Source organism: Balaenoptera borealis (assembly GCF_965194805.1).
Source record: "Balaenoptera borealis genome assembly, chromosome: 14".
In the NCBI taxonomy this organism is placed as follows: Eukaryota; Metazoa; Chordata; class Mammalia; order Artiodactyla; family Balaenopteridae; genus Balaenoptera; species Balaenoptera borealis.
This window is the reverse complement of record NC_138875.1, coordinates 41,840,331-41,864,922: the sequence shown is the minus strand read 5'-3', so window position 1 is coordinate 41,864,922 and position 24,592 is coordinate 41,840,331. Positions and strand designations below refer to the sequence as shown.

The following is a 24,592-nucleotide window of genomic DNA, read 5'->3' as shown; positions in this document are numbered from 1 at the left end:
GCCACATACTTTGATTAAAGCAATTTTGGGCAAGTTGCCCTAAACCAAAATTTCCCCTCAGTATAGTGCCCTAATTATCAGTTTGCTTAGTACCTTAGATTAAAACTGAAAAGTAGTTTTCAGTTAAATGTAAATGTCATTCTCACCTTGGCCTTTTCAGCCATCAAGTAAGTTTATCAGGTCAAATAATTTCATCCAACTGGTTTTTAGCAGAATAAATTGTTTGTTCTCGGAGTCAAGCTCCCTTTCTTCTCTGTTCTTCTGCTCTGAGGGCACATTTACTCTGCTTTGTATGACACTTACTTACAAAGAATTTACAAAGGAAAGTTTTCTGTATCACTCATTCACATGAACTTCTCCTTAGGGATGGACGCTGGACCTTTCCCTTCAAACCCATCCAGCTTAGATGCTGAATCAGTGTTGGTTTAAAAGCGTCAGAGCACAGGATAAGTAGGTTTTAATGGGAGGGAAATGATTGGAAAACACTCTTTCAGAACATGGAAGGCTGCCTAACAAGATAAGGAACGTCCTGGGGAGAAAGCAGAGTGATACCAGTGGGCTCTGAGTGGGGAGGGACCAGAAACCAAAGGGAGGCAAATGGAGGTGCTCAACAAACACTGTTGCGTGGTTCAAAGGCAGACCATCCTTCTTCAGAATGTTGACAGCAGTCAGCATGTGCATAGTTGGAATGGCACCTGAAGCGTGATTTTGCAATGCACACTATGAGTTTTAGGAAAACTGATTTCAAAAATTCAAGGAAATGACGTGAATGATCCCACTCCCATGAGCCATGGTGGATACAGTGACTATTTTCACTTTCATCTTCATTTCTCATGCTCTTCAGCACTTTGGGGATGTCAACACCATGGGTCACCATCCTGGAAATTCTTCCTTATGTCACCACCGTAGTCTGGTCTCCTGTTTTTTCTGACCACTCTACTTCTCTTTTTCTGTCTCTTAGTAGCCTCCAGACCCCCTGAAGTCAGATTTTAACCAAAGTTTTGTTCTTGACCAATTTTCTCCCTATACAGTTTGACTTTCTTTCAAGGCTTCACAGTTATTGTTATGGTTCTCAAGTGTTCAAGGCGTCCTTCAAAACCGCATCCCATGTTCTCAGGAACCAGCTTATCCAGAATAGTCAGCATGTAAAGTCAGTGTCCCTTCCAGACTTGGCTTCTCACTGTCAAATCTTCTGCTGATGAAGCACCTTGAGATAGGCTCACCATTAGCTCCATTAACTCCCCATCATAACAAAGCAATGTCCCACCAAGGCTGCCACTTTACAGTATTTCCAAAGCCACACAGTCCTTGAACAACTACCAAGGGCGCTGTTCAGAAGTGGGGAGGAAGTTTCTAGCCCCAAATTTGTGCCTCATTTTGTTATCTAGAATGTGGAATAGCCCTACTTGTGCACACAGTCTCCTCTTGGGAAATATTCCCAGTCCTGGCTCAGTTAAGGCACTTTGGTACATTTTATATGTTTATTAATAATTCCTGGAATATAGTCCATATTAAGGAGTTCCATATCCATATATCCAACTGACACTGGATATCTCCACTCGGACATCCCACAAGCAACTCAAACTCTGTAAACCCAAAACTAAACCCTTCATCTTCCCACACCTACAGACCTGTTCCCCCTTGTTGGTACCTTAGCTCAATGAGGGCCACCCCATCCCACTGAGTTGTCTAAGGTAGAAAGTTGAGCATTATCTTTGACCCCAAAACTCCCTTGCCTGCTCTCTCTCCCTCTCTTTCTCTCTTTCTGTCTGTCTCTCTCACACACATATACACACACACACACACATCCAGTCAATCATCAAGCATGAAAAAGAGTTTAGACATGGAGTTCATAGGCTTCATCTTTATTCTATAAATATTTGTTGGGTGAGTTTGAAAAATGAGTAAGAAATTTAAGAATCTGAATGATTTTATGAAAGGTTTTATAAATGAGCTATGAAAACATATAAGGCAAAACATATATGAATTGTGTGAAACTGTTCAAAGTGTAATGAACGAAGCTAAAGCCAAAAATTAGATAAGACGGTTTGGTTGGTTGGCTGGCTGGCTGGCTGGCTGGATGAATGGATGGATGGATGGATGGATGGATGGATGGGTGGAAGGAATGAAAGAAGGCAGGAGGAAGGAAGGGACAGAGGGGGGAGAAAAAATCTTGAAAAGAAGAGCTAAAGAAAGGAAAAACAGGATTTGCAGAAGATAACAATGTGATCAATCAGAATTTCTGAACTTGCATCTTTGCTTTCCCTTTATCATTTTTTTCCAGCTTTGAGGAGATGTTGCAAGAGCATCAACTTGCCTTAAGTTTTTCTTATGAAAAGTTTTAAATATATACAGAAGTAGAGAAAGTACTATTCATCTCTACCCTTAATTGTTTACCCCCCGCCCCCACCATATAATTATGAAACAAATCTAAGATATTATTTAGATGAGTCAAGTCTCCATGTTTTAAAGAATTATAGCCCAGTGATATAATAATAATGGAAAAAACACTATACATTTGAGAAATAATTAAGAGGACATTGCAAAAAAATATGGAAGTTCTGTACTATTTTTTTATTAAAAAGGAAGAATTAGTTTCTTGAGAGTATAGAGTGTGAATTTGATGTAGGTTTCAAGATAAAATGGGTTTTTTTCTTCAGAACATGGACAAAATGTAGTGGTAATCCTAGACATTTTAACATGCTAAGAATAAGGATTACTCTGTTGACCTCATTTCCTTATTCATTTATCCAAATTCCACCTTTTTTATAAATGAATTAAGTCAGCTGATTTCCCTTTTTAATAAGGTTACTAGACTGCTAGCTTAGGAAAATACCATAGGATAAAAATGAACCTTAATTTCAGCAAGATACTAACAAAAGTCTCTTAGGCTGTGCATGCGTTGGAAAAACATGAGCTGGATCTTCGTACAATTAGGTAGGGATTGTGCCCATGTTGTGACCATGTCTAGAGGAATAAGTAATGGATCCATCAACTTGGAGGACAGCCTCCAGTTGTATTCTGGAAGACTCTGTGGACCTGGTCAGGTCTTAGATTTTAGGCAATGACTTGGACACAGAAGACATGAGACTACTCTCAAGGTAGGCTATGAATTTATAGACTTTCAAGAAGAGACCACACATGTCAAACTGAACTAAGTTCATGGTTTATTGGGCCAGAGACAAAGAAATTTATTTTAAACAAGGTGGGTAAATGGAGCAAGAACCTGCCCAGCCTGTCTCAGTACAGCTTTTTTGGGTTCCAGAATCCATGATGGATCCCATGGTTGCCACTTACATGGTCCACGTGAGGCAATGGGCTGTTGTATCTGAAAAGCTAAACTTCACTGCTCACCACGTCCCTTTTAATATTCAGGGCTTACATCCTCAGCCAGGAAGAACTTTCACAAACTGGAGATATTGACAGACCTCCAGACCCCTTCCTGAGGCTTGAACAAAACAGAGGGTCAGTTGAGTCCACATGGTGATGGGCAGAGGAGAGCAGTCAGTACATTCCTGACCCTAAGCATCATCTCTATGTCCCTCTTTACTGCATCCTGGAGAGCGGCACCATTGCCAAATGCCCCCTAGGACCTCTATGAGATGGAGGAGCAGAAGAACAAGGGTTTCTATTCTCAGAGGATGAGGTCTTGCTGGAACTAAGAAACTTAATCGTGTACTGCATCACAGTCGTTTTATACCCGGAGCTTAAATCATTATTTTTGAAGAACTTAAATAAATCATCTATGTCCCTAATGTCTTCTTTTAAAGGATTATTTACAGATATTGAGATTCTCTTGATTATTGAGCCAAACTCAGCATCACTAAAAGTACATCTTCATCCAGGGGTAAAAGATTTAGCGTTCATGTATTTCTGATGGTCTCTGTGTCTCTGGTTATCCAGCATCCTAGAGAGTTCATTTCCCACATGAGCCTCTCAGATTTACAGAGGACATGAAACTGGGAAGACCCTTTGAAATGCCAGTGACAAAAATCAAAAATTTTTTAAATATCAGAAAGGTTAGAAGCATGAGCTAAAACGTAAAAGAAACTAAGATTAAATACGAAGTCCTACCTTTAGCCCCCAAATAAGCATTTAAATAGAAAATAGAAAAGACCTAACTTAATAAAAGTGCATATGATTTTTAAAAGCTAGCTTTTTTAATGAACTGCTAGCTTAATAAGAGCCAGAAGAATGAGCTCTCTATGAAAAAATTGCATCAGTAAATGTCCTCATCAATGGTGGTAACTATTGTATTCTATACAGTCCATACAGGTGAGGCAATAGCTGTGGCATTTGGGTTAATTTTGTATATCTCATTTCAAGGAGGTATTAGCCAGCCATAGAACAGGATAACTTGAATGTTTAAGGGTCTGGTCTCCAACCCGTGTCTGATGATAATGAGAATAATAACAACATCCATGTATTGAAGCCCATTATGTGCCATGCTCTGTGGTAGACATTGTGTTGATACTTGAAATGGCTTTGGACTTGGACATCTTCAACCTAAGAAGGTCAAGGATAAGCTACCTCCCCATCTAAACTTTAAACTCTGTGATGACTGAGACCTTTGTACATAATGTCCAGATGGTAATGAAGATGCTAATGATGATCATGATAGCTGCTTCCCAATCTTTGAGGAATAAATTAATCAAGTTTATAATAGACAGGGAGAAAATATTATATGGCTCCAGAAGGGAAACCAGATCAAATGGATTGAAGTTATAAGGAGGCAAATTAAAGCCCAAATATAAAAAAGAAATTTCTATCACGTATTGGTGCTCAGAAATGACACCTGCAACGTTATAAGGAGGTCTGTCTGCTATTAAGCGCTCACTAGGTACCAGCCACAGAGGTTACCAGCTGGTAAAGTTGATACTATTATCCTCATTTTATACATGAAGAAATCGGATGGCAAGTAAAAACTTGTCAAAGTTCACACAACAAGGAAGAGAAAGATTAAGAGTTACTGACTTTAAAGCTCATATATTTTCACTAAATTATAATCATCCCTATCATTGGAAATACTCTTACATGGACATTGGATAAATGTCCATCTACTGAGAACATGTTTAAGCAAATTCCTGCATTGGGTGAGGGTAAGTCCTACCTCTTTGATCCTTCGAGCACTCAGTATCAATGAGTCTGTTTGTCAAGTAATAAACTCTCATAAGAATGAATGTTTAATGATCTGCCTCATAACACCATAGAGTAATAGAATTATTGATAGTATTTTTTATGAATCTAAAGAGATCAGTTTGAGGTGAGGGAATGATAAATGCTCTCAGTGAGGGACACTTGCTAATTGTTCCCAAGTTTCATTAGGAAAGCACTTAATTGGCCTCCTAATATAATTGCTTCTAGGCCGGTTCATTTACTTGCTGCCCTAACTCTTCTATTCTAAAGCATTTCTGTAGCACATTTACTGGTAAAAAGAAGGTTCAATACATGTCAAAATATAGCCATGTGCCTTAATATCTGTTATGAACCATAAATGTGGGCTTGAAGAAAGCCAAATAGTTAGAAGTAGAGAAGAAGAAATTATCCCATTCAGAGGAGGGTGGGAGGATGGCCAGGAACTCAGGTGTTGATTTAACAAGCAGCCCATCTGCAGGGGATGGTGAGGAGACCGGCCCAAGCCCGGCAGAGGTTCAGGGGGTAGAGAGCAGTGGGAAATATTGTGGGGTGGGGTACATAGGATAGAAAGAGCCTGCAGAGGGGCTTGGATTCTGAGCTGAACATTCAGCCCTGGTGCTGCAGGCATCAGAAGCCATGCTCGATTCTTGAGTGGAGGAGTGGATGAGGAAAGTAGTTCAAGAATGTGGGGAACACGCTATGTTAGGGAGGAACTGGAAGCCACAGTGTCAGAAATAGCAGGGGTTGTTTTTAGAAAGGAGTCTCCTCTGAGGTTGACAGGAAGCATTGCAAGATAGACAGGAGTAATAATGCTGCACTTACTGTGTGCCAAGCAGTGTTCGCAGCGCTGTAGGTTATAGGCACTCATTTATGCTTTTAACAATCCTATGAAATAAGTAGTAATATTATTATCAGTCCCATCTTCCAGGTGAGAAAATTGAGGCTTCTAAAAACAATTGACCTAAAGTCACCAAGAAAAGATGACCAACATTCAGCCTGTGCTCACCTCACAACCATGCTCTAATGATCAATCACAGTGTACTTAAAATGATTATCTGATGATGTTACTATCTGGTATCATCTAACTGTTTTAAGTCACAGCTTGAGCAGATTGTTCTCAGAAGCAGCAGACACCACAGGGCTGAGTTTGTGTTCCTTGGCCCATGAACATAGTCAATAACCTGATCTCCGTGCTGGATACACGTGCTCCCTTCCCGCAGAACCTGAGGAATATGGGACAGACCTTTCCAAGTCTTAAAGTTAAACTTATATTCTAATAAAGATAAAAATCAAATTAAGTGTATAGTTTAGATCTGTAGTTGTTTTATTTATAAACATTATCACTTTCTTTCCACACGCATGGCACACCACATGTGTACGTTTTTCTCCCCTCAGGGGCTCAAGATCTGGATCGCATCCGACTCTCCACCTACAGAACAGCGTGCAAGCTGAGGTTTGTTCAGAAGAAATGCAATTGTAAGTATGCCAGTTGTTTGGACTAATTACCCTCATGAATCCTGTAGTTTACATTTGTTACTTAGTTTATTAAAAGTAGGCTTGCTTGCAAGTACTGATAAAAATATGTTTATACAACAATAAAAGGAGTATTATGATACACAAATGGTAGAAAGACTATTCCCGAGTAATTCTGAAGGCTTAATGACTCAACTGCTAAAGTATTGGAATGGATGAGCCTCTGGATATGTATATAATCCTGCCCTTGGAATGGTTTAAATCCGGATGGATGGTTTTCTTCTTTTCTCTAGCTTTGGTATTATAAATGCAGTGCCATCAAAATCGTTTCAAAGATTTTAGAAAATATCAGACATTAAGTCCTCCTTATATTTCCTTTACAAATATAGGAAAATGTCTACAAGCTCCTGGAAAACATTTAAGTTACTTTCTGAAACTACAAAAATTAGCCCTTTGTATCAGAGTATTAACTACTTTTGCCTACATCAGACAATAGCAAGAGAAGAGGCAATACTTAAAGAAACAAAGAAACTTGCTTCAACTTTTTCCCAAACTTTAACATGTAAGCAGCAATCTAGCTCACCATTCACAGTGAGCAGGTTCGCATTCCTTGCCAGGTCAATGCTTCCATCAGATTATCACATCCATTTTCTCTTGGAAAATATATTGCTTCAAAGTTCATTTATATGAGCTTACTCTTTCCTTTTTTGAAAACTGACTGCTATAAAAAATTAATAACTCTTCTCATTCTCTAATTAGTATCAGGTGAATTTTAAAATTGAAAACCGTAAAGTTCTCCTGCATACATAGACATAGTTCTTGAATATGTGGCAGGGAGACTAGGCACTTGGTGAACGTAGAAACCAGCCATGTCCACATCTCTACCCTCCCAGAGTCTCCAGCAGATGCTGCTTGGGGCCCTGGGCAGACCCCGCCCCCCAGCGGCAGGCTCCTGGGTTTACAGCTAATCATGACTATGGAGGTGGGCAGGGTCCGGCTGCTCCTCAAGTTACAGCTTATTCTCTAGCCCCAGTAGCTAGAAATGGGGCAGGACAAGAAGGGAGAAAAAACTTAGGTGGGTCAAATATCAAAGATGTGTGTTGACTCCTCACAGGAAGCTAAACCAGTCCCCCAAAATGCAGTGAGAAGAACACTACAGATGTGGGAAGGAATCTGGGGTTGTACTTGCAGTCCTGGGTGTTGATAAGTCATAAAAGCCCTTTCGGGGACTGGTGTTAAAGGACAAGGAAAATGCTCCCACAGAAGAAAATCTTTCCTTCTCCCCTCAACCCCATCACCCATATTTAAAAAAAAGAAAGAATGTCTGTGTTTCCAGCAATGAGAAAGTGATGGGATCCTCCCACTTTCCTTCCTCATTACCACTCCAGTGGCCCTCAATATAGAGGGAGTTCTGTCCCCTTAAAGCTTTGCCATGCAGAGCCTTCCTTAGACTACTTTCAGTAGAGATGGGGAATTTTAAAAAGACATTACAAAATGGTAAGGATGAACAAATTAATTAATTAAAAGGAAAAGAAAGGAAGGAAGGAAGTAAAGAAGGGAGGAAGGAAAGAAAGATCAAAGGAAGAAGGGGAAAGGAAAAGAAAAGAAAAAAAACCCACACTGATTTGGCAACCCTGCAGCCAACATTACAAAGGGCTCACACTGTTTGCCCTAGCTGGGTCCAGCAACCCACAGGCCATGTCCCATTCCTCCTACTCTCTGATAAAGCCCCTTTCTCATTCTTGGGCACCTCGTTTTCCGTTACCTGTTCTTCTCTGGCCCTCATCCTTATTCTATATCCAGAATTATGTCATAGTCTCATTCACCCTCTTGGAAAACAGTGGAGAAAACAGTGACCTTCTTGAAAAGCAGCGTTCATCCATCCTTGTCTAGTTGCCCCTCACTGCATCCGTTCATTTACCCCTTAATTTAGGAAGCTTATAGTGAGTTCCTACTATAGGTTTGCACTGCACTAGGTACCAAGGATAGAACAGTGGTGAGTAAGATGTGATCCCTGCCTTAACCTTGCCCGAAGTCTAATTAGATAGATGGATGTTTAAACAGACGTATAAAACAGTGTGGAAGTATAATGCTAGGAATAAGGACATAGAGTGTAGGACCACTAAGAAGGCAGTGCCCTGACCTGGGTGTGAGGGCTGCTGACAGGAGTTTCCTGGAAAGAGCGGAGCCTTAAAGAATTAGTAGGCATTAGGGAAGTGTTATTTGCTTTACAGTGTACCTTATAAATATCATATGTTTTTAGAAGGAGGAAAGATATTACATTCTATACAAACTAGACAAAAGTAAGGCTCAAGGCAGAAAAACAAGCCTATGTTGAGTGCTCGGCTAAAATTAAGTTTCATTTTAAAGTTGTTTCTACCTTGATCGGAAGGCTTAAATGCAAGCACTATATGTGTTTGCTGAGTTTTCCTTCCTGACAAAAAATATAGCAGTTGTGATGTTGAGGTACTTGCAAAACGCTAACACAGTTGAGCCTGGTTTATCTTCATCACAGTTGAAGTCTTCCTTTTAGGAAGATAACCAGAAGCACTGATGGTTGTGACATATTAGTCAACATTGAATATACACCCCTGTATTAGAGAAGGATAATTTCTGTCTGCAATAAAACCTAACCCACAATAAATTTTGGTACCTAATAATGGAGTTTTACTCTGCAATAAAAGAAATAAGAAAAAAATCCAGAAAGTGTGCTTGTAAGTGCATTGTTTTATTGAAAACTCTTACATTGTATTTACTTCATGGAAATCAATAGACCTTAACTGAGAACAGGTTGTTTATTTTAAGGCCCAGACCTTATTTACAGGTAAAATTTATTTTGTATATTAACAAAAGTAAGCTTTAAAACTACATAATGGAAGAAAAAACATAAAAACTGACACTTGTAAAGTTATCACCTAGAAAAAATAAATATTGCCTGGGTATAGCATGGAATGTATAGATTTTTAGGAGATTTCTTTTTTATCTAAATTCAAAGATTAAATGAGTTAGTTAATTCCCCATATTTTCTTCCCCACAGCGCTTGCCTACTCTGTTTCTAGAATATTGATTCCTATCATTGACATTCATGTTCATTTCATTTAATACAATTCCTGACGAGTGCTGAGAATAACTCGTTGTCAGTGTTCTAAAAAACTCTAAAGGAGAGGCCAGAAAACCATGGCCCGTGGAATGAATGTGGCCCAGCCTCTAATTTTGTATAGACTGTGAACTAAGAATAGTTTTCACAGATGAGTATTTGTAACCTATTTGATAATAGGGAACACTAACTTGTGACCCCAATTAAGCAAAATGCTATCTCCCCAAAATAATTCTATTCTTTTCATTGGTAGATGTGCATTTTTTAAAAATTGGGCTCAATTATTATATTTTTAATTTCATAAGTAAAAATGTTGTGGAAACTTGTTTTCTGTACATAGTATCTACACAGTATTACTATATAATATGGTGGTGCCTCTTGGTCCACAAAAAACATTTACCAACCTCTGCTAGAAAAGAAAAGTTGTTAAGAAGCCCATCTTTAGCAGACTCACTGATACAGAGAACTAGTGGTTACAAGGGGGAGAGGGAAGTGGGGAGGGGCAATATAGGGCTGGGGGGTAAGAGGTACAAACTATTATGCATTGAAACAAGCTACAAGGACATATTGTACAACATGGGGAATATAACCAATATTTTATAATAACTATAAATGGAATGTAACTTTTAAAACTTGTGAATCGCTATATTGTATACCTATAACTTATATAATATTGTCAGCAACTATACTTCAAGTTTTTTTTAAAAGCCCATCTTTTTTTTTTCCTCAGACAAAAGATTCTTCATTTCTTCAATTTTTCTCCATAGGCTCTATTTTCCGAATCAGCTTTTCCCTTTACCATTCATCTTGGTACCCTGTCTTGCCTTCCCTCCCCTGTCATGGCTAGCACATTCTCTAACAGAATAAAGGAATGAATGTGTCTGAAAACTAGGGGACAAAATCTGGCTATTCTATTTTCTAGGAGGAATGGGACAGAAGGGAGAATACAATAATATTCCCAATACTCCTTCCTAATCAGCACCCTTCTCTTTAGCTTCCAGGTGTCCTGGTGACTTTCCACAAAATAAAAACCCTATATACCGTTTATGAGCATGTATGAAAATGGCAACATCTCAGCCTTTATTTTGAACAAATAACCGTCTTCTACTAGAACATTATTTCCTCGGTCAGCATTGACATGCTAAATGACCCAGATACCCTGTGATGTCAGCAGATCTTTTTGCAGAAATTACTCTGGAGTCAACGAAACGCAGCCATACGTTCGTGAACAACAAAAGGCAACAAGAGAAATCAATCAGAAATCTCTAATCCCTCCTGTTTAACAGTGGGGACAAAAAAGTAAGGAGGCAAGAGGATCCTCTCCTCCACACCCACAGCAGATGTTGCACCATCTTTCGTTCTTCTGGTTACAGTGTGAATTTTCTTTCTATCACTCATATCAATTCAAATTGAATTCAAATTTTGTTTAAAAGAAAAAGAGGACAAAAGGTATACGTTTGCATCTGGCTTTCTCAAAATATCTTTCCTCTAGTAAATGAAACATTTTTTAAAAGTATCCTTCATTCAGATATCATTTAAAGTCAGAACACATGCTTTTGTCTGTAACATCTCTAAACTTCTTTCAGGATTTCTTGTGAACCAAAAAAAAACCATGCAGTTATCTATTTACCTAAATGTTTCCCTAACACTGCAAAATTAACCCAAGTGAATGCCCTCTATGTACTAGGTCCTGAATAAATACTCTCCTATGAATGAATGAATATGCCCCACTAGATTCATTCTTCACCAGCCAAGTGACTAGTCTTATGCTGCAAAAGTAGCCTGCATTAACAAATGCTAATATCCCACTCATTTTTCTTCAAGCTAGTGTACCAGCATATTCCTCATCTCTGCCTCACTTTTAAGTGTGTGGATTTCTGGATGCCTGTGTCAGTTTTCTATCTTTGCATAACAAATGACCACACACTTAGCAGCTGAAAACAACACACGTTTATTATTACCCTGTTTCCGTAGGTAGAAACCCAAGCAGCATGGCTGGATTCTCAGCTCAGAGTCTCATGGACTGACATCAAAATGCTGGCTGGGTCTATGGTTCTTATCTGGGGCTCCAGGTCCTCTTCCAAGTGAACTGGCTGTTGGCAGAATTCATTTCCTTATGGTTGAAGGACTGAGGTCCTCATTTGCTGCTGACAGTCAGCCGGGCACAACTCTCAGTTCCTAGAGGCCACTCACATTCTTTGCCACATGGCTCCCCACAGGCCGTTCAGAGTTTAAATGTCTGCTTCTTCTTCCATGTGTTTCTCTGACTGCCTCCTCTGTGACCAGCCAGAAAAATACTCTCTGCTTTTAAAGGACTCATGTGATTAGGTCAGGCCCACCCAGATCCTCTCCCTGTCTTAAAGCCAACTGGTTTGGGACCTTAATTACATCTGTAAAATTCCCCACAGCAGTACCTGGATTAGTGTTTGATTGAATAACTGAGACAAGGTATGTGCACTCCGGGTGCCAGGAACCTTGGGGTGGGGCGAGGCGGGGCATCCTAGGATTTTGCCTGCCACAATGCCCAAAGTTTAAAGTAAAAACGCAGACAAGAGAAATAGCTCCCCCGCAAAGAGATGTGTTTAAAAGAGAAAGATAGAAGGACTCTCTCCACTCAAGGAGTCAGAAGGAAGAGCAGGAAGGTTCACAGGTAGGGAAATAAGTGACAGATGTCAAACCCTTGGAGCATAAGTATCTTTGTATTGTTCCAGATGTGTTGGACACACATTTTCATTCCTGATGTTGAATCATTCTAGACACTTGTTTAGAATAAAGACAAGTGGATCATGCTAGAATACAATGTTCCCCAAAATTCCCTGTGGGGAATTTGGTGGTGGCAGCAGAACATAAACAAACCCATTAAAGATGCCCGTGCACCAGGCGATGGAAACACTGCTCCCCTCTGGGCACGCTGGACCAACAGCAAAAATGTCTCCCCTTAATCAGGGCAAACTTCTGGTAGAGAAAAGCTATGATTTTAAAGCCCTGATGCTTGTGATATGAGTTTAATTAAAGCTACTTCTTCCCTTTAATTGCCTTTATTTTGAAGATCTTAAAGATCAGGGTCTTGTTTTCTTGTTAGAATTTTTTTTTTTAGAGGGTGCTTGAAGCTTTGTCTGCTCAAGCTGCTACCACTTCACGTACAACCTGTGAAGTAAGCCGACACCTGTAGTCTTGTTTCCAGGCGTCTGGATGTAACATGCGTCAGCTTCCTTCCCTCTCTCTTGCTTCTGCTTTATGCCAGGAAGCTGTGCTAACTAAGCACTTTTACTCTCACAATTTAGGAAAGAACATCGTCTTAAGTGCTCTAGTCAGTTGGGAAAGAGTGGCGTGTAGAGAGGAGTGCCTTTCAACCTTCTCCAACCGCATCTAAAGAGGGCCAGAGCAAGAAGCAATGAATGACCTTCCCTTAACGTTCCGCTAAGCTCTGTTTCTGGGAGCCTGCGGGATCGGCCTAGGGCCAGTCAGCATAGCGATGAAGGGATACCCAGGGGGTTCTCTCGTGCAGTCTGGCTCCCAGGACCCCTGGGCTCTGGTGAACATTGAGAGAAAACAAAAGACAATAGGGAGGACAGGGATGGAAGAATGGCCTCTCCCACATAACCACACCTGTTATCCTGCTGGAAAGTCATTCCTGATGCCACCTTGATTTACTCTTCAGTGAAGCTTTGTTGGCATTTTGTCCTTGTTATTCACAATCACACATTTATTCATTCATTCAACAAATATGCACTGAGATGTGCTAGGTTCCAAGCATTATACTTAGACCATGGTGGAGGGAAAGTATGGTAATATTCCTTAGTGTACAAATTTAGTATTAGTATAACCTCAAGTTTAGAATCTAATGATGTGTCCTATTTATTCAAAGCTTCTGATTTTGTTAATATCAAATAGTAGATACACCCAAAAACTTTGCTATAATAAACATATCTAGCCTGTCGGTCCCCTGAGAGAATTGTCATTTTCTGAAGAAAAAAAATTACTTATAAGTTTGGTGGTTAAAAGAAACCAAGTATACCTATAGCTACTGAAATGGATTAAGTCTGTAGCTATTTTTATTCCTTCATGGCGTTGGGCTAGGACTTTTGCTTTATCTCCTTTTCTATCAGGAATTGTAAAGTTGTTTGTTGCAGGTGAGGAGAGCATAGATGCCGAGTAGGTTCCCTTGGAAAACACCAGATAAAATCATATAACTGAGAACTCCACTTCTAACTTCCCAATATTAGCCGACTGCCGTGGTAAACAGTCAACTGCCCCACGATGCCTGTCAAGACTTGTCATCAAGAGGCAAGAATGTGGACCACTAGGCCTGCTGCAAAGCTAATAATAATGGCACCAGCCCTTAATTAACTTAGTTTCTCAGAAAAATAATGAACTTCAATGTAAGATCAAGTACGGTTCATTTTAACTTTCAAATTCAACACTGATGAATAAGATGGTGATGTTATATCATGGAGAAGACTGAGAAACATTTGTATAGCCTAATAGAATCAGAATCTACTTCAAACATGGTCATAATCATTCTCTTCTCGTTTATTATTCCGGGAGAGTTCAATCAGTGATAGGTGGGACTTGATTAGAATCAGTGCTTTAGCGTGTGTTTCCCCAGAAAGCAGACTTCACAACAAGACTTGTGTGGAAGTAGCTCATTTGGAGAGTGAACCCAGAGCAGAACAAGAAAGGAAAGCCAAAAGACAATTCTGGCGCTTCTAAGGAAGCTTGTGAAATGCACCCCAGAACTGTTCATCCAGGGCTGACAAGGAGGAGGCAGTAGTCAGCTGCTCTGTCCTGCACTGGCCAAGGGCGGCCTACAGGACTTAACGCCCCTGAGCTTCTGGGTTGCACATGTGCGCCTGGCAGACAGCGTCTGGTATTTGTGCTGAGACGTCCTCGGGGGTTCGTGGCGGGAGCCTGAGGCCAAGTGATGTCTCATTGCAGCTACACTGAGCCGGTCAAAGTCTAAGTTGTGATGGTCACTCCCGCAGGGGCTGGAGAAAAAAAGTGCCCTTTTCCATCTGTCCTAACATTTCTTAGGAGAGATGGAAAAGGGCAGAAACTGGAGACTTGCTGTAAAAATCTAATTCAAAGTCAATAAAAGCCCAGAATAGGGCAGTAGAATGTAGGATAGAGTTAGGGCACTTTGAAGAAACCTATGCAAAGTTATCCAGTGAAATCTAAAATGACTACCCAGAGGGGAGATAAGATACTAGATTTTCTTGCTTCTAAGGCTATTAAATATATTCTGAACAAAGTTGAACACTGACAGTGAGAAATTAATCATTGTTCAGATATTTCTTTTCATTTACCTTCTCATTATTTTTACAATCCTTGGTACGATACTTTGAAAAATAATAAGCTTAATAAATGCTTATTCAATTGAACATAGTTAAATTTAATTTACAGTATGACATCTATTGAGCCAACACTTATTATACCTCGTTTTGAATAATCTCGCAAGTCTGCAAACACAATTTAAGGAAAACTGAATACTTTTTCCTGATAGGCAGTGGATGTACTTCCAGGACCTTTGAGGACCGGCATGATACTCAGTTTGATTTTACACCAAAAATATGTTGTAGACGTTTTCCTGAAGCTCTATTATATCATCCACCTTAACCAGGAAATTGAAGTGAAAATAAAGTGTTATGTTTGTAAGTAATGATGCTTCTCCCCAAAGATCCTTAACAAAGAGAACTATCTTGGTGATAAAGGCATATGTTGGGAGCAAGGAAGATGTTGAGTTTGGAACATAAAGTAATTTGGTGAGCTACTCAGATGTTGTTTAGATTCATATTTTAGAAAGGTATATAGCTCATGGCTCACTAATGGAGATCAAGTCTGAAAACTGTCATTTGCTGACATTTTCTTTCTGAACTCAGTGTTTGGTTAATGTGAGTGGTGACTAATATCTTCAATGTAAATCACATCAAAATGCATTTGTTAACCCTGGTGAAGCATACCACTTAACTGAGTTCCTAACAGCTTTTTAAACACAATTTTGTCATGATCAAAGACCTGAATAATGGCATAAAGTATATACTTGAAAAATCTTAACTGGCTAATTTGCACGTGGCTTTCTCCACCATAATGTTCTTGGGATTCTCATGATATTTTTAAAATAAATTTGTCTGACTCAAATGAGCATCAATTTCCTCTTCTTCCTGTCTCTCATCTAACTCCATCCTTTAAGTCAAGGGTCCCCAACCCCCGGGACCTGTTAGGAACCAGGTCGCACAGCAGGAGATGAACGGCGGGCAAGCAAGGGAAGCTTCATCTGCCTCTCCCCATCGCTCCCTATCGCTCTCATTACCGCCTGAGCCATCCCTCCCCACCCCCAGTCCGTGGAAGAATTGTCTTCCACAAAACCAGTCCCTGGTGCCAAAAAGGTTGGGAACTGCTACTTTAAGTCATGCTCCATAACAATGGTTCTCAGACTTCCTTCTCTTTCAAAATCACCTAAGGAGTTACTGAAACCTAGGGATGCCCTGGCTGAACTCCAGACCTATGGACTCAGAGGCCACGATCTGAGATCCACTCACTGCTCTAAAGATCACCTCTGATTTTCACTGCTGGACTGGTTGGCCGTAGCTGGGGATCTGAATTAGCTGACATGGGAGTTGGAAAATGAAATTAAGCATTAAACTTTGCAGGATGCAAATTCTCAATCTCTCTGTTTACTTACTGAAAAATTAGAGAAGTCTTATATAATGGGCAATAGGAAAGGTTTCAAAGGTATAGACCCTTCTTTGCAGTAAACCCAGCACAAACTCCACTGGCCCAGTCAGGTCAATACAAGATCTGATTACACCAGGATCACTCACTCCTCTCTGCCATTGGTCCCTCGACCCTCTTCCTGCTGGAGTATCCTCCCCGCCGCCTCGTCTCCGTGTATTCATATCCTGCTGTGATTCAGAAACCATCTTGAGCTCTACCTCCTCCTCCTCTAAAACCTTTCCAAAGTCTCCAGCCCACAATAGCATCCTTGTATGTTGATCTCCAGTAGTTTTTTTTTTTTTTTAATCTGCTCTATGAATATGGACTTTTGATAACATAGTGTCTTGAACAGGGCTTCAGTTAGGCCTTCTGAATGTGTCTCTCCCATGGGAATCGTAAGCTCTTTTAGGGCCAGACTGTCCTATTGTGTTAAATCACCTACCACATCAGACATGTAGAATTGTAGAATCTTTAAAATTTCCAGTTGGATCTAACTTCTTTCAAAAACGTTATGGAATCTCATTTCTTGCTTCCTTTCCCAACTCTGTCCACATCAAACATGTAGAATTGTAGAATCTTTAAAATTTCCAGTTGGATCTAACTTCTTTCAAAAATATTATGGAATCTCATTTCTTGCTTCCTTTCCCAACTCTGTATGTATAAGCATATGGCAGTCTTTCTCCATATGTTTATGCCCGTACGTGCAATAGATGTATGGTAAATAGTGATACGTTGAAATTTTTTCTCATGAGCTGATGCTCTCTGAATTTCAAGATAAGTATTTGATCTGAAAGTGAACTAAACTAGTCATCACTGTTACAATCTCTCATGGGTTTTTATAACATCACATCCGTTAAGAGGAAAACAAACCTGAAATTATAGAAGAAAAGCTTGTATTAAGGGACAAATATTTTTATAACTGACAGAGTGGAGCAAAGAATTGAAAGAATTTGGAGGGAATTTTTATAATTCTATCTGAATACGACAGTAAATTTTCTCTCAAAAATAAGAGTAATGCCTAAAATGTATATAGTGCTTTACATTTTTACTAAACATTTTCCATTTTTGTTATTCCCAGGACACCTATAAGATAAGAAAGGTGGATATTATTATTTCTATTGTACAAATGAAGAAAGACTTGAGTCCAAATCTACTATCTTTAAGTCTATTTTTTTTCTGTATAAGAAAAAATAGATTGTTGTTGCATGCTCAAAGCACTTGTTTGCTAAATATCTCTGTTCTTCACCAGTTACAAGTTCTGTATGATCAGGGACCTGCCTGTCTTGTTCATGCTAATTCTAGAACCCAGAACAGTGCTGCCACATAATAAGGGCTGAAAAAATACTTAATGTATGAATGAAGTTTTAGTCTCTGGAATGTAAGGCTAAGAAAGAAGGCTTGTTAGTGGCTTGGGGTAATGAGTTTGAAGAGGACTCTGAAGTCATTCCAGGCACTCACAAGGGGATACATTCCTCTCCCCACCTCCTCACACCCCACCCCTGTGGCGGCCTGACCCACATGTGAAGCTCCTTAAAAGCATTTTTACTTGAAGTCTACTTGGCATTTAGAATACTGAATGAAATTTGCTATTTGAGAGCCGTCATAGGAAGAAGACAGTGCTTTAATGTGTGCTCATCTTTTAGTGCTAAGAGCATCAGAATTTACTGGACAACTAAAAGAATGAATCTCCATAATTAACTTTTCCACAAGCCTACAAACATATTTTCAGGATCTGCTATGTGAATGAACACAATTTGGCACTCCAAACCCACAGTATAAACTACTCAGAAATACCACCTGAACTTGGTTCTCATACTCCGAAGAGTGTGTTTACAAGGGAAAATTCATGCTGGAAATTTTCCTGAAGGTCAGGAAACTTTGGTCCAGGGAGGGGAGAGTTGGATGAGTTTTCAGGAGAAACAACCTATCTCTTTTGCAGTGGGATTTGATGAGTAAATCAACAGCAGAACTCACCCTGCTCTTAACTGCATGTCTCAGAGGTGGAAAAACGAGTCATAACAAAGCCTCAGATAACGGTCACCATCACTTTAAGTATCGGTGGCAAGGGTGGGTGAGGGTTGAGAGGGCATGTGTATGGGCGTGCACACACATATACACACACACACCCCGTCTACACACTAGAGGGTATGCATATTCCCAGTGGTATATCGACAGATTCTGTTCAATTCCCAGCCTAACTGCAGTTTTCTTTTCTCCTAATTAAGAAAGCACAGCAGAATGCAATGAGTGACCTTCTTGTAGATATAAATCTCTAACCTTTCTAACACGGTGTACACAACTAAGAGTTGTGAGTTTAAGTTTTATTCAGGGTCTTACAGAGGACTATAGTCAGGGAGATAGGTCTAAGGAGCTGCTCCAAACAGGTAGTAGGGGAGCTAATATATATATATATATATGAATTTTTTGGCTGGGAAATACATGATGTCAAACACACATCTTGGTAAAAGATTACTGCTAGGCACAAAGAACAGGTATCTCAAATTAATGATTTTAGTGTTTTTCTGTGTGTAGGAAGATGCAAGAATCTGGGGTCATTGAAATTCTTCCTGAGATATGCATCTTAACTATCTAGGTGCCCATTTCTACAAAGCACAGAATGCCTCATCCTGTTTTTTCATCCCTCAGGGTGCACTGTCAGTGGCTGATTGCAGTGGGTTGCGACTTAACCCTTGTAAAGCTGGATGATGAGTAATAAACATTCTTTGCTCTTTTTTTGTTCACAGATGTGTATAGACATAATTATATAAATCATTCTTAAACTGCATAAATTTATAGTGACCAGCTTCTTGTGATGCTGTCTTGACACCGAAGGACTGAGAACTTCTGCCTTAGAGCAGTGCTTCTCATACTTTAGTGTGAATACAAGCTCCCGGGGGATGTTGTTAAAATGCAGATTCTGATTCTCTAGGTCTGGGGTGGGGACCTGAGAGTCTGCATCTCTAACAAGCCTAGAGTCTTGGGATTCCAAGTATGGTCCTGGACCAGCAGCTGCAACATCGCCAGGGAGCTATTTTGCAGCCTTGTAGGTGAGTCCAGTGTGCGGCCACGGCTGAGAACCACCACTCCAAAGTGAACGAGATGAAGTCACTAGATGATGGTTATTGACCCTCCCCAGCGGCAAGCCCTCTGAGAGCCTTCTAAAGGTTTATAAGTCAGTGATTGTCAAGAGTCACCTGGAGAGCTTTGTCAAAACCCTTTCCCACCCTGCTAGATTTCGGAATCAGTAAGTGGTAGAATCTGGAATTGGGAATTTTGAGGAGCCCTATTTCATGAAGTGTCTTTTGATTTTCCTATCCTATCTGTACCCTCTCTTCCAGATTTTACCCTACTTATATGATTCTCCTACTTCTCATAAAGTTTATGACCTCGGTCATTTCTATCTGGTATAAATGAGTTTGGCATTTTTGCACTTATCTCAGGGATACTTGGATTTAAGTCATCTATATCTATGAAATAAAGAGTCCATCTCTTGTTAATAGAGTGTAAGACATCAGCAAACGGATAAGAAACATCGCTTGAGATCAAAAAACTCTTCTCTACCCACATACAAACATTTCCTCCCACCCCCCCATCCTGCCTCTGACCCAGCCATTTTCTTCCTGATATTGCCTGAATTTAAGGCAAACTATTGAAGCTTTGTCTATTTCCATTTATTTATAAAGACAAACCATGGCATGTTATTAATAAATGTCTGAAATCAACATATTATTTTTAAGATTCTGTGAAGTACTAAATATTGCTTTTAAGAATACATTTTGTCGGGACTTCCCTGGTGATTCAGTGGTTAAGACTTTGCCTTGCAATGCAGGGAGTGCAGGTTCAATCTCTGGTTGGGGAGCTAGGATCCCACATGCCTCGAGGCCAAAAAACCGAAACAAAAAGCAGAAACAATATCGTAACAAATTCAATAAAGACTTTAAAAATGGTCCACATCAAAAAAAATATCTTTAAAAAAAAAAGAATACGTTTTGTCTATTCTTGATATGGTTAATGTTATCTGAATAATTTCATTATGCAAACTGATGTCTTATGTAATATATTAGTATAAAACGTATGCAGTTTTATAGATGAGGAAACCCTGCTTCTCATCACCTGTGCGTAATAGTAGGCGCTCTGTGATGGCCATTTAAAGCTTGATGGATATTTAGTAAAGTGTGCACAGTGCCATCTAGTGTTATATAGTCATCATTGCATGACCTAGCTAAATTCCTCGTTTTCTAAAATGACTTGGTAGCTCAACAATAAGTAACATACTTATACAACTGTCAGACCTTTAAAACAGACCTCTTAATAACTTCCTAATGACTCTCAACTTAACACATTTCTTAATGTTCCTATTTAATTAAGCAAAAGGCTTGTGATACTTACCTTTTTCAATAATAATTAATAGATATTGAATGCTTGTTATGCACTAAGCACTGTGTGAAGTGCTTTACATGGATTATCTCATTTGCTTCCCACAATAACCCTGTAATGGAAAAGCTGTTATTGTCCACATTTTTCAGATGAGAAAACTGAAACTTAAGGACATTAAGTGACTTGTTCAAGGTCATAATGGATAGCCAGTAGGGAAACCAGGTGGCGACCCAATCAACCGCCCAGGAACTTGTACTACTCTGTGCTGTGATCTGAACCTCTCAAAGTAGTTACCAGTGAAATAAAGCTTCCAAGAAATCTTTATGAAAGCAGGCCTTCCTTACCAGGTCTCTGTTAACAAATACAGTGAAATCAATTCAAACTCCACTAACGCAGAATATTTGACAACCAAACTGAATAGGTATCTGCTTTTGTGGCCGGGATGGTGTTTGTGCTTCTCTGATATCACCTACATAATATATGCTCAAAATTGTATGTTAATTAGTTTATTGAATTTGGGGGACTGGGCTAAAACTTAAGTTTGGATTCATAATAAATCTTGTAAATTAATAATAGCATAGCATGGCTGAAGATCAGAGAGTGTTTTAATTATTTTAACACTAAAATATTATGTGCCAAGCCCTGTGGTCAGCACTTGTGTATACCTTTTCTCTTTTCTCTTCACTACAACTCCCTCTGGGTGGCATTATCTTTCTCATTTCTAAAAAGGGAATGATAAACTGTATAGAGGTGAAATAACTTGCCCACAGTTTTACAGTTATTAGTGGAGCCAGGAGTGAAACCTCAGTCTTTGTGATGGCAAAATCTGTATCATTTCCACTCTGCCACTCCTAGAAAATAGTGTGCATAATTTTAGTTGTCTGCGTACTGCCACCCCCTCTGTAAAAATGCCACGGTCTCTTACTTGGACTAGAGCGATAGGCTCCAGCGATTTCTGCATGCGTGCCTGTCCATCTCTGTTCCTTTCTTCCCTAACTGTCAGAAACGATATTTTTAAGCTGCATTACTGACCATGTCACTCTGCTGTTCAAAACCCATGTCTTAGCATAAAGACCAAAATCTTTATAGCGGTTACAATGCTCCTCCGCCTTATCTTGTTCTTCAGGCCCCTTCACGACCATATCGTAATCCCGTTTTGTACCTGGCACCCTGTCTGTCACAGTAAGTCATGATTTCTGATCATCTGTTTGTGCGATAGTGAGGCATGCCTGTATCCCCACCAGACCGTTAGTCCATGAGGCAGGAACCACACCTGTATGGTTTGCCATCGAGTCCCCAGGACCTACCACAGTGCCCAACACATAATTATGAAAACTAGTTTTTTTTAAGTCACTTATAACTATCTATTCTCACAGCCAGAATTAGTATTTTATTTTTCCTTATACTGAGACCTTAGATGTGTAAAGACACAAATACGGAACAGATTTATTTTTAATACCTTTCATATGATTTTCAGATGTTTTACTTGTCTATCATCATAGGCCATTATTATTTCCTATGGTACATGCCTTATTCCAAGCATTTTACCGGCATCATCCCATTTAACCTTCATAGTCACCATCGGAGGGTAAGGACTGTTATCAGCCCCACTTTTCTAAGACGAAGACCCAGAGAAGTCAAGTAATTTGACTGTTGATATATCTAAGATTCAATCCAAGGCTTGTGTGATTCTTCATGACTACGCCTTGTTGTGTCTGTAGCAATTGAATGCATCCTTAGAAGACCCTGTCTCACTGTTGTCATTTCCTTGTCATGCACTCACTTAGCCAACAAATATTCTTTAAGCTCCTATGATGTGTGAGGCCCTGTGACAGTGCTAAGGGTGTGAACAATTATCATGACAGGCAGTCTCTTTCTGTGGCATGTGCGATGCAGAGGCGGAAACAGTTGACCAGCTGGTCTGTACAGAGGCGGAAACAGATGACCAGCTGGTCTGTACAGAGAGTCCACAAATACTGTGATGGGGAAAAACAGGATTCTAAGGTGACACATAGGAGGGATACAAAACCTAGAGGCAGGGGATCCAGAAAGACACCCTTGAAGAAATGGTATTGACACTAAGTTACGGTGGATGAGACACAGATACGAAGTAAATGAGGCCAGATCAAAAAGAACTTTGCAAGACATGTTGAAGAGTTTGGATTTCAAATTAATGGGAAGTTATTAAAGGACTTTCAGCAGCATACAAGTGACATGTCAGATTTGCAGTTCAGAAATATCACTCTGACTACAGTGTGTAGGACGAATTGGAATGGAGAGAGAATGAAGACAAAAGAACTGATTTCGTCAACCAATAAGAGATAATGAAGACAGCAATGGATGATGGAATTGGGTGATGCGAATAAGGGTCCATGGAAATGGAGGCATTAAAGTGACATTTAAGAGATATAGTCATAGGACTTGGTCACTGAGAGCATGTGGGATGTGAGGACCCAGGGATGAAATGCAGATCCTGGCTGGACCAGGGGGAGGGACGGGGGCTAGTGCCATTCACTAGAGAAGGGAACCCCAGAGAAAGTGGGTTTGGAAGAGAAGAGGTGAGTATAGGCTGGACACGCAGAGACTAAATTGCCTAAGGAACCTCCCTGTGGGTCTGTTGGCCACTCCTGTAGACCTGTGTTATTCCACTTGTGGGAATCCTGAGGGCCTCCCTGTGCTCTACAACGTCTCCTAGTCTAGCCGTCCAGACTATCTCCCTCCACCAGCAGCCATTTCCTGCCTTGTAGCCATCTCCCTCCTGTGCTCAAGTTCACGGTCCATATTCCTCTTCTCCAGTGCCTGTTTCATGTGATCCATAGCCAGGATCCAGATCAGAATAGTTCAGTAGCCCACTTCCTATGGTTACCTGGGCACAGATACCAATCAGGACGATGGGGGAGATCTCATCATCACTGCTCTCTTTGTATCCTGTACCCAGACATCCCCAAGGACTAGATCCAGAGGATTTGTAGATCAAACATATAGGGAATAATTATAGGAATACCAGCTATTTCCCTCCAGAAAATTTAATTAATAAATAAATTCAACTTGTAATGCCGTCTCCCTTGGAGTATCTCACTTGCTAAATTGAAAAATTGGCTAAATAACATTAAGAAATACAAAGAACATCCTTGTTATGTGATATACAGAGAAGGTTGCAAAATTGGAATCACATCTGAATTCATCCAAATCTAATAAATATTTAAATAATTCAGTGGGAAAGTGATTTGTATTCCTCTGCTCCAAACCAGAGATATGCCAAAAAGTTTTCTTTTGACATGACTCACATTATTCATTTGTTCATGTATAATGTATTGTACCCATGTACCCGGCACTGCCACTTTTGATTTCATGCATTTTTCCATTTAATGAACACAATCCCCACTTTATAGATGAGGAAAGTGAGGCTCTAAGTCAAGGCTAAAAGGGTATGCACTTGTAGTAGAAGAGTTAGATGTGGACCTAGGTCTTTGGACTCCAAGTCCGGTGTTAATTTCAACTTCAAGTCCAGGATCTCAATAGATGTTAGTTTTGTTTTTCAAATATAGTATCAGAAGTGAGCAAAGAGATAGGAGACTAAAACTTGAAAGTTGTTGGTGGAAAAGCATATGTGGTGTGTATAGTTCTCAGGAATTAAAACATAAGTATATACTTCATTGAGAAAATCAACATATTTATTTTCAAACACCAAAGTGTAATGAAAAGTGAACCTTAAACTTGGTGAAGATGTGGAGAATCTGGAACTCTCACACTCCTGATGGGAGTGTAAAACACTACCACTACTTTGAAAAACAC

At 39.8% G+C, this 24,592-nt stretch overlaps 1 protein-coding gene across 39 annotated transcripts in view; it reads left to right on the top strand.

The window, feature by feature from the left end:
• The window catches only part of DTNA (dystrobrevin alpha), a 385,212-nt gene that overhangs the window by 263,832 nt on the left and 96,788 nt on the right, over positions 1-24,592 (top strand). For all 39 annotated transcript variants that reach the window (XM_082354273.1, XM_082354247.1, XM_082354244.1 and 36 more), the window contains one exon: positions 6,532-6,612. In XM_082354273.1, the coding sequence (XP_082210399.1) occupies positions 6,532-6,612 (81 nt within the window). The remainder of the gene's footprint in view (positions 1-6,531; positions 6,613-24,592) is intronic.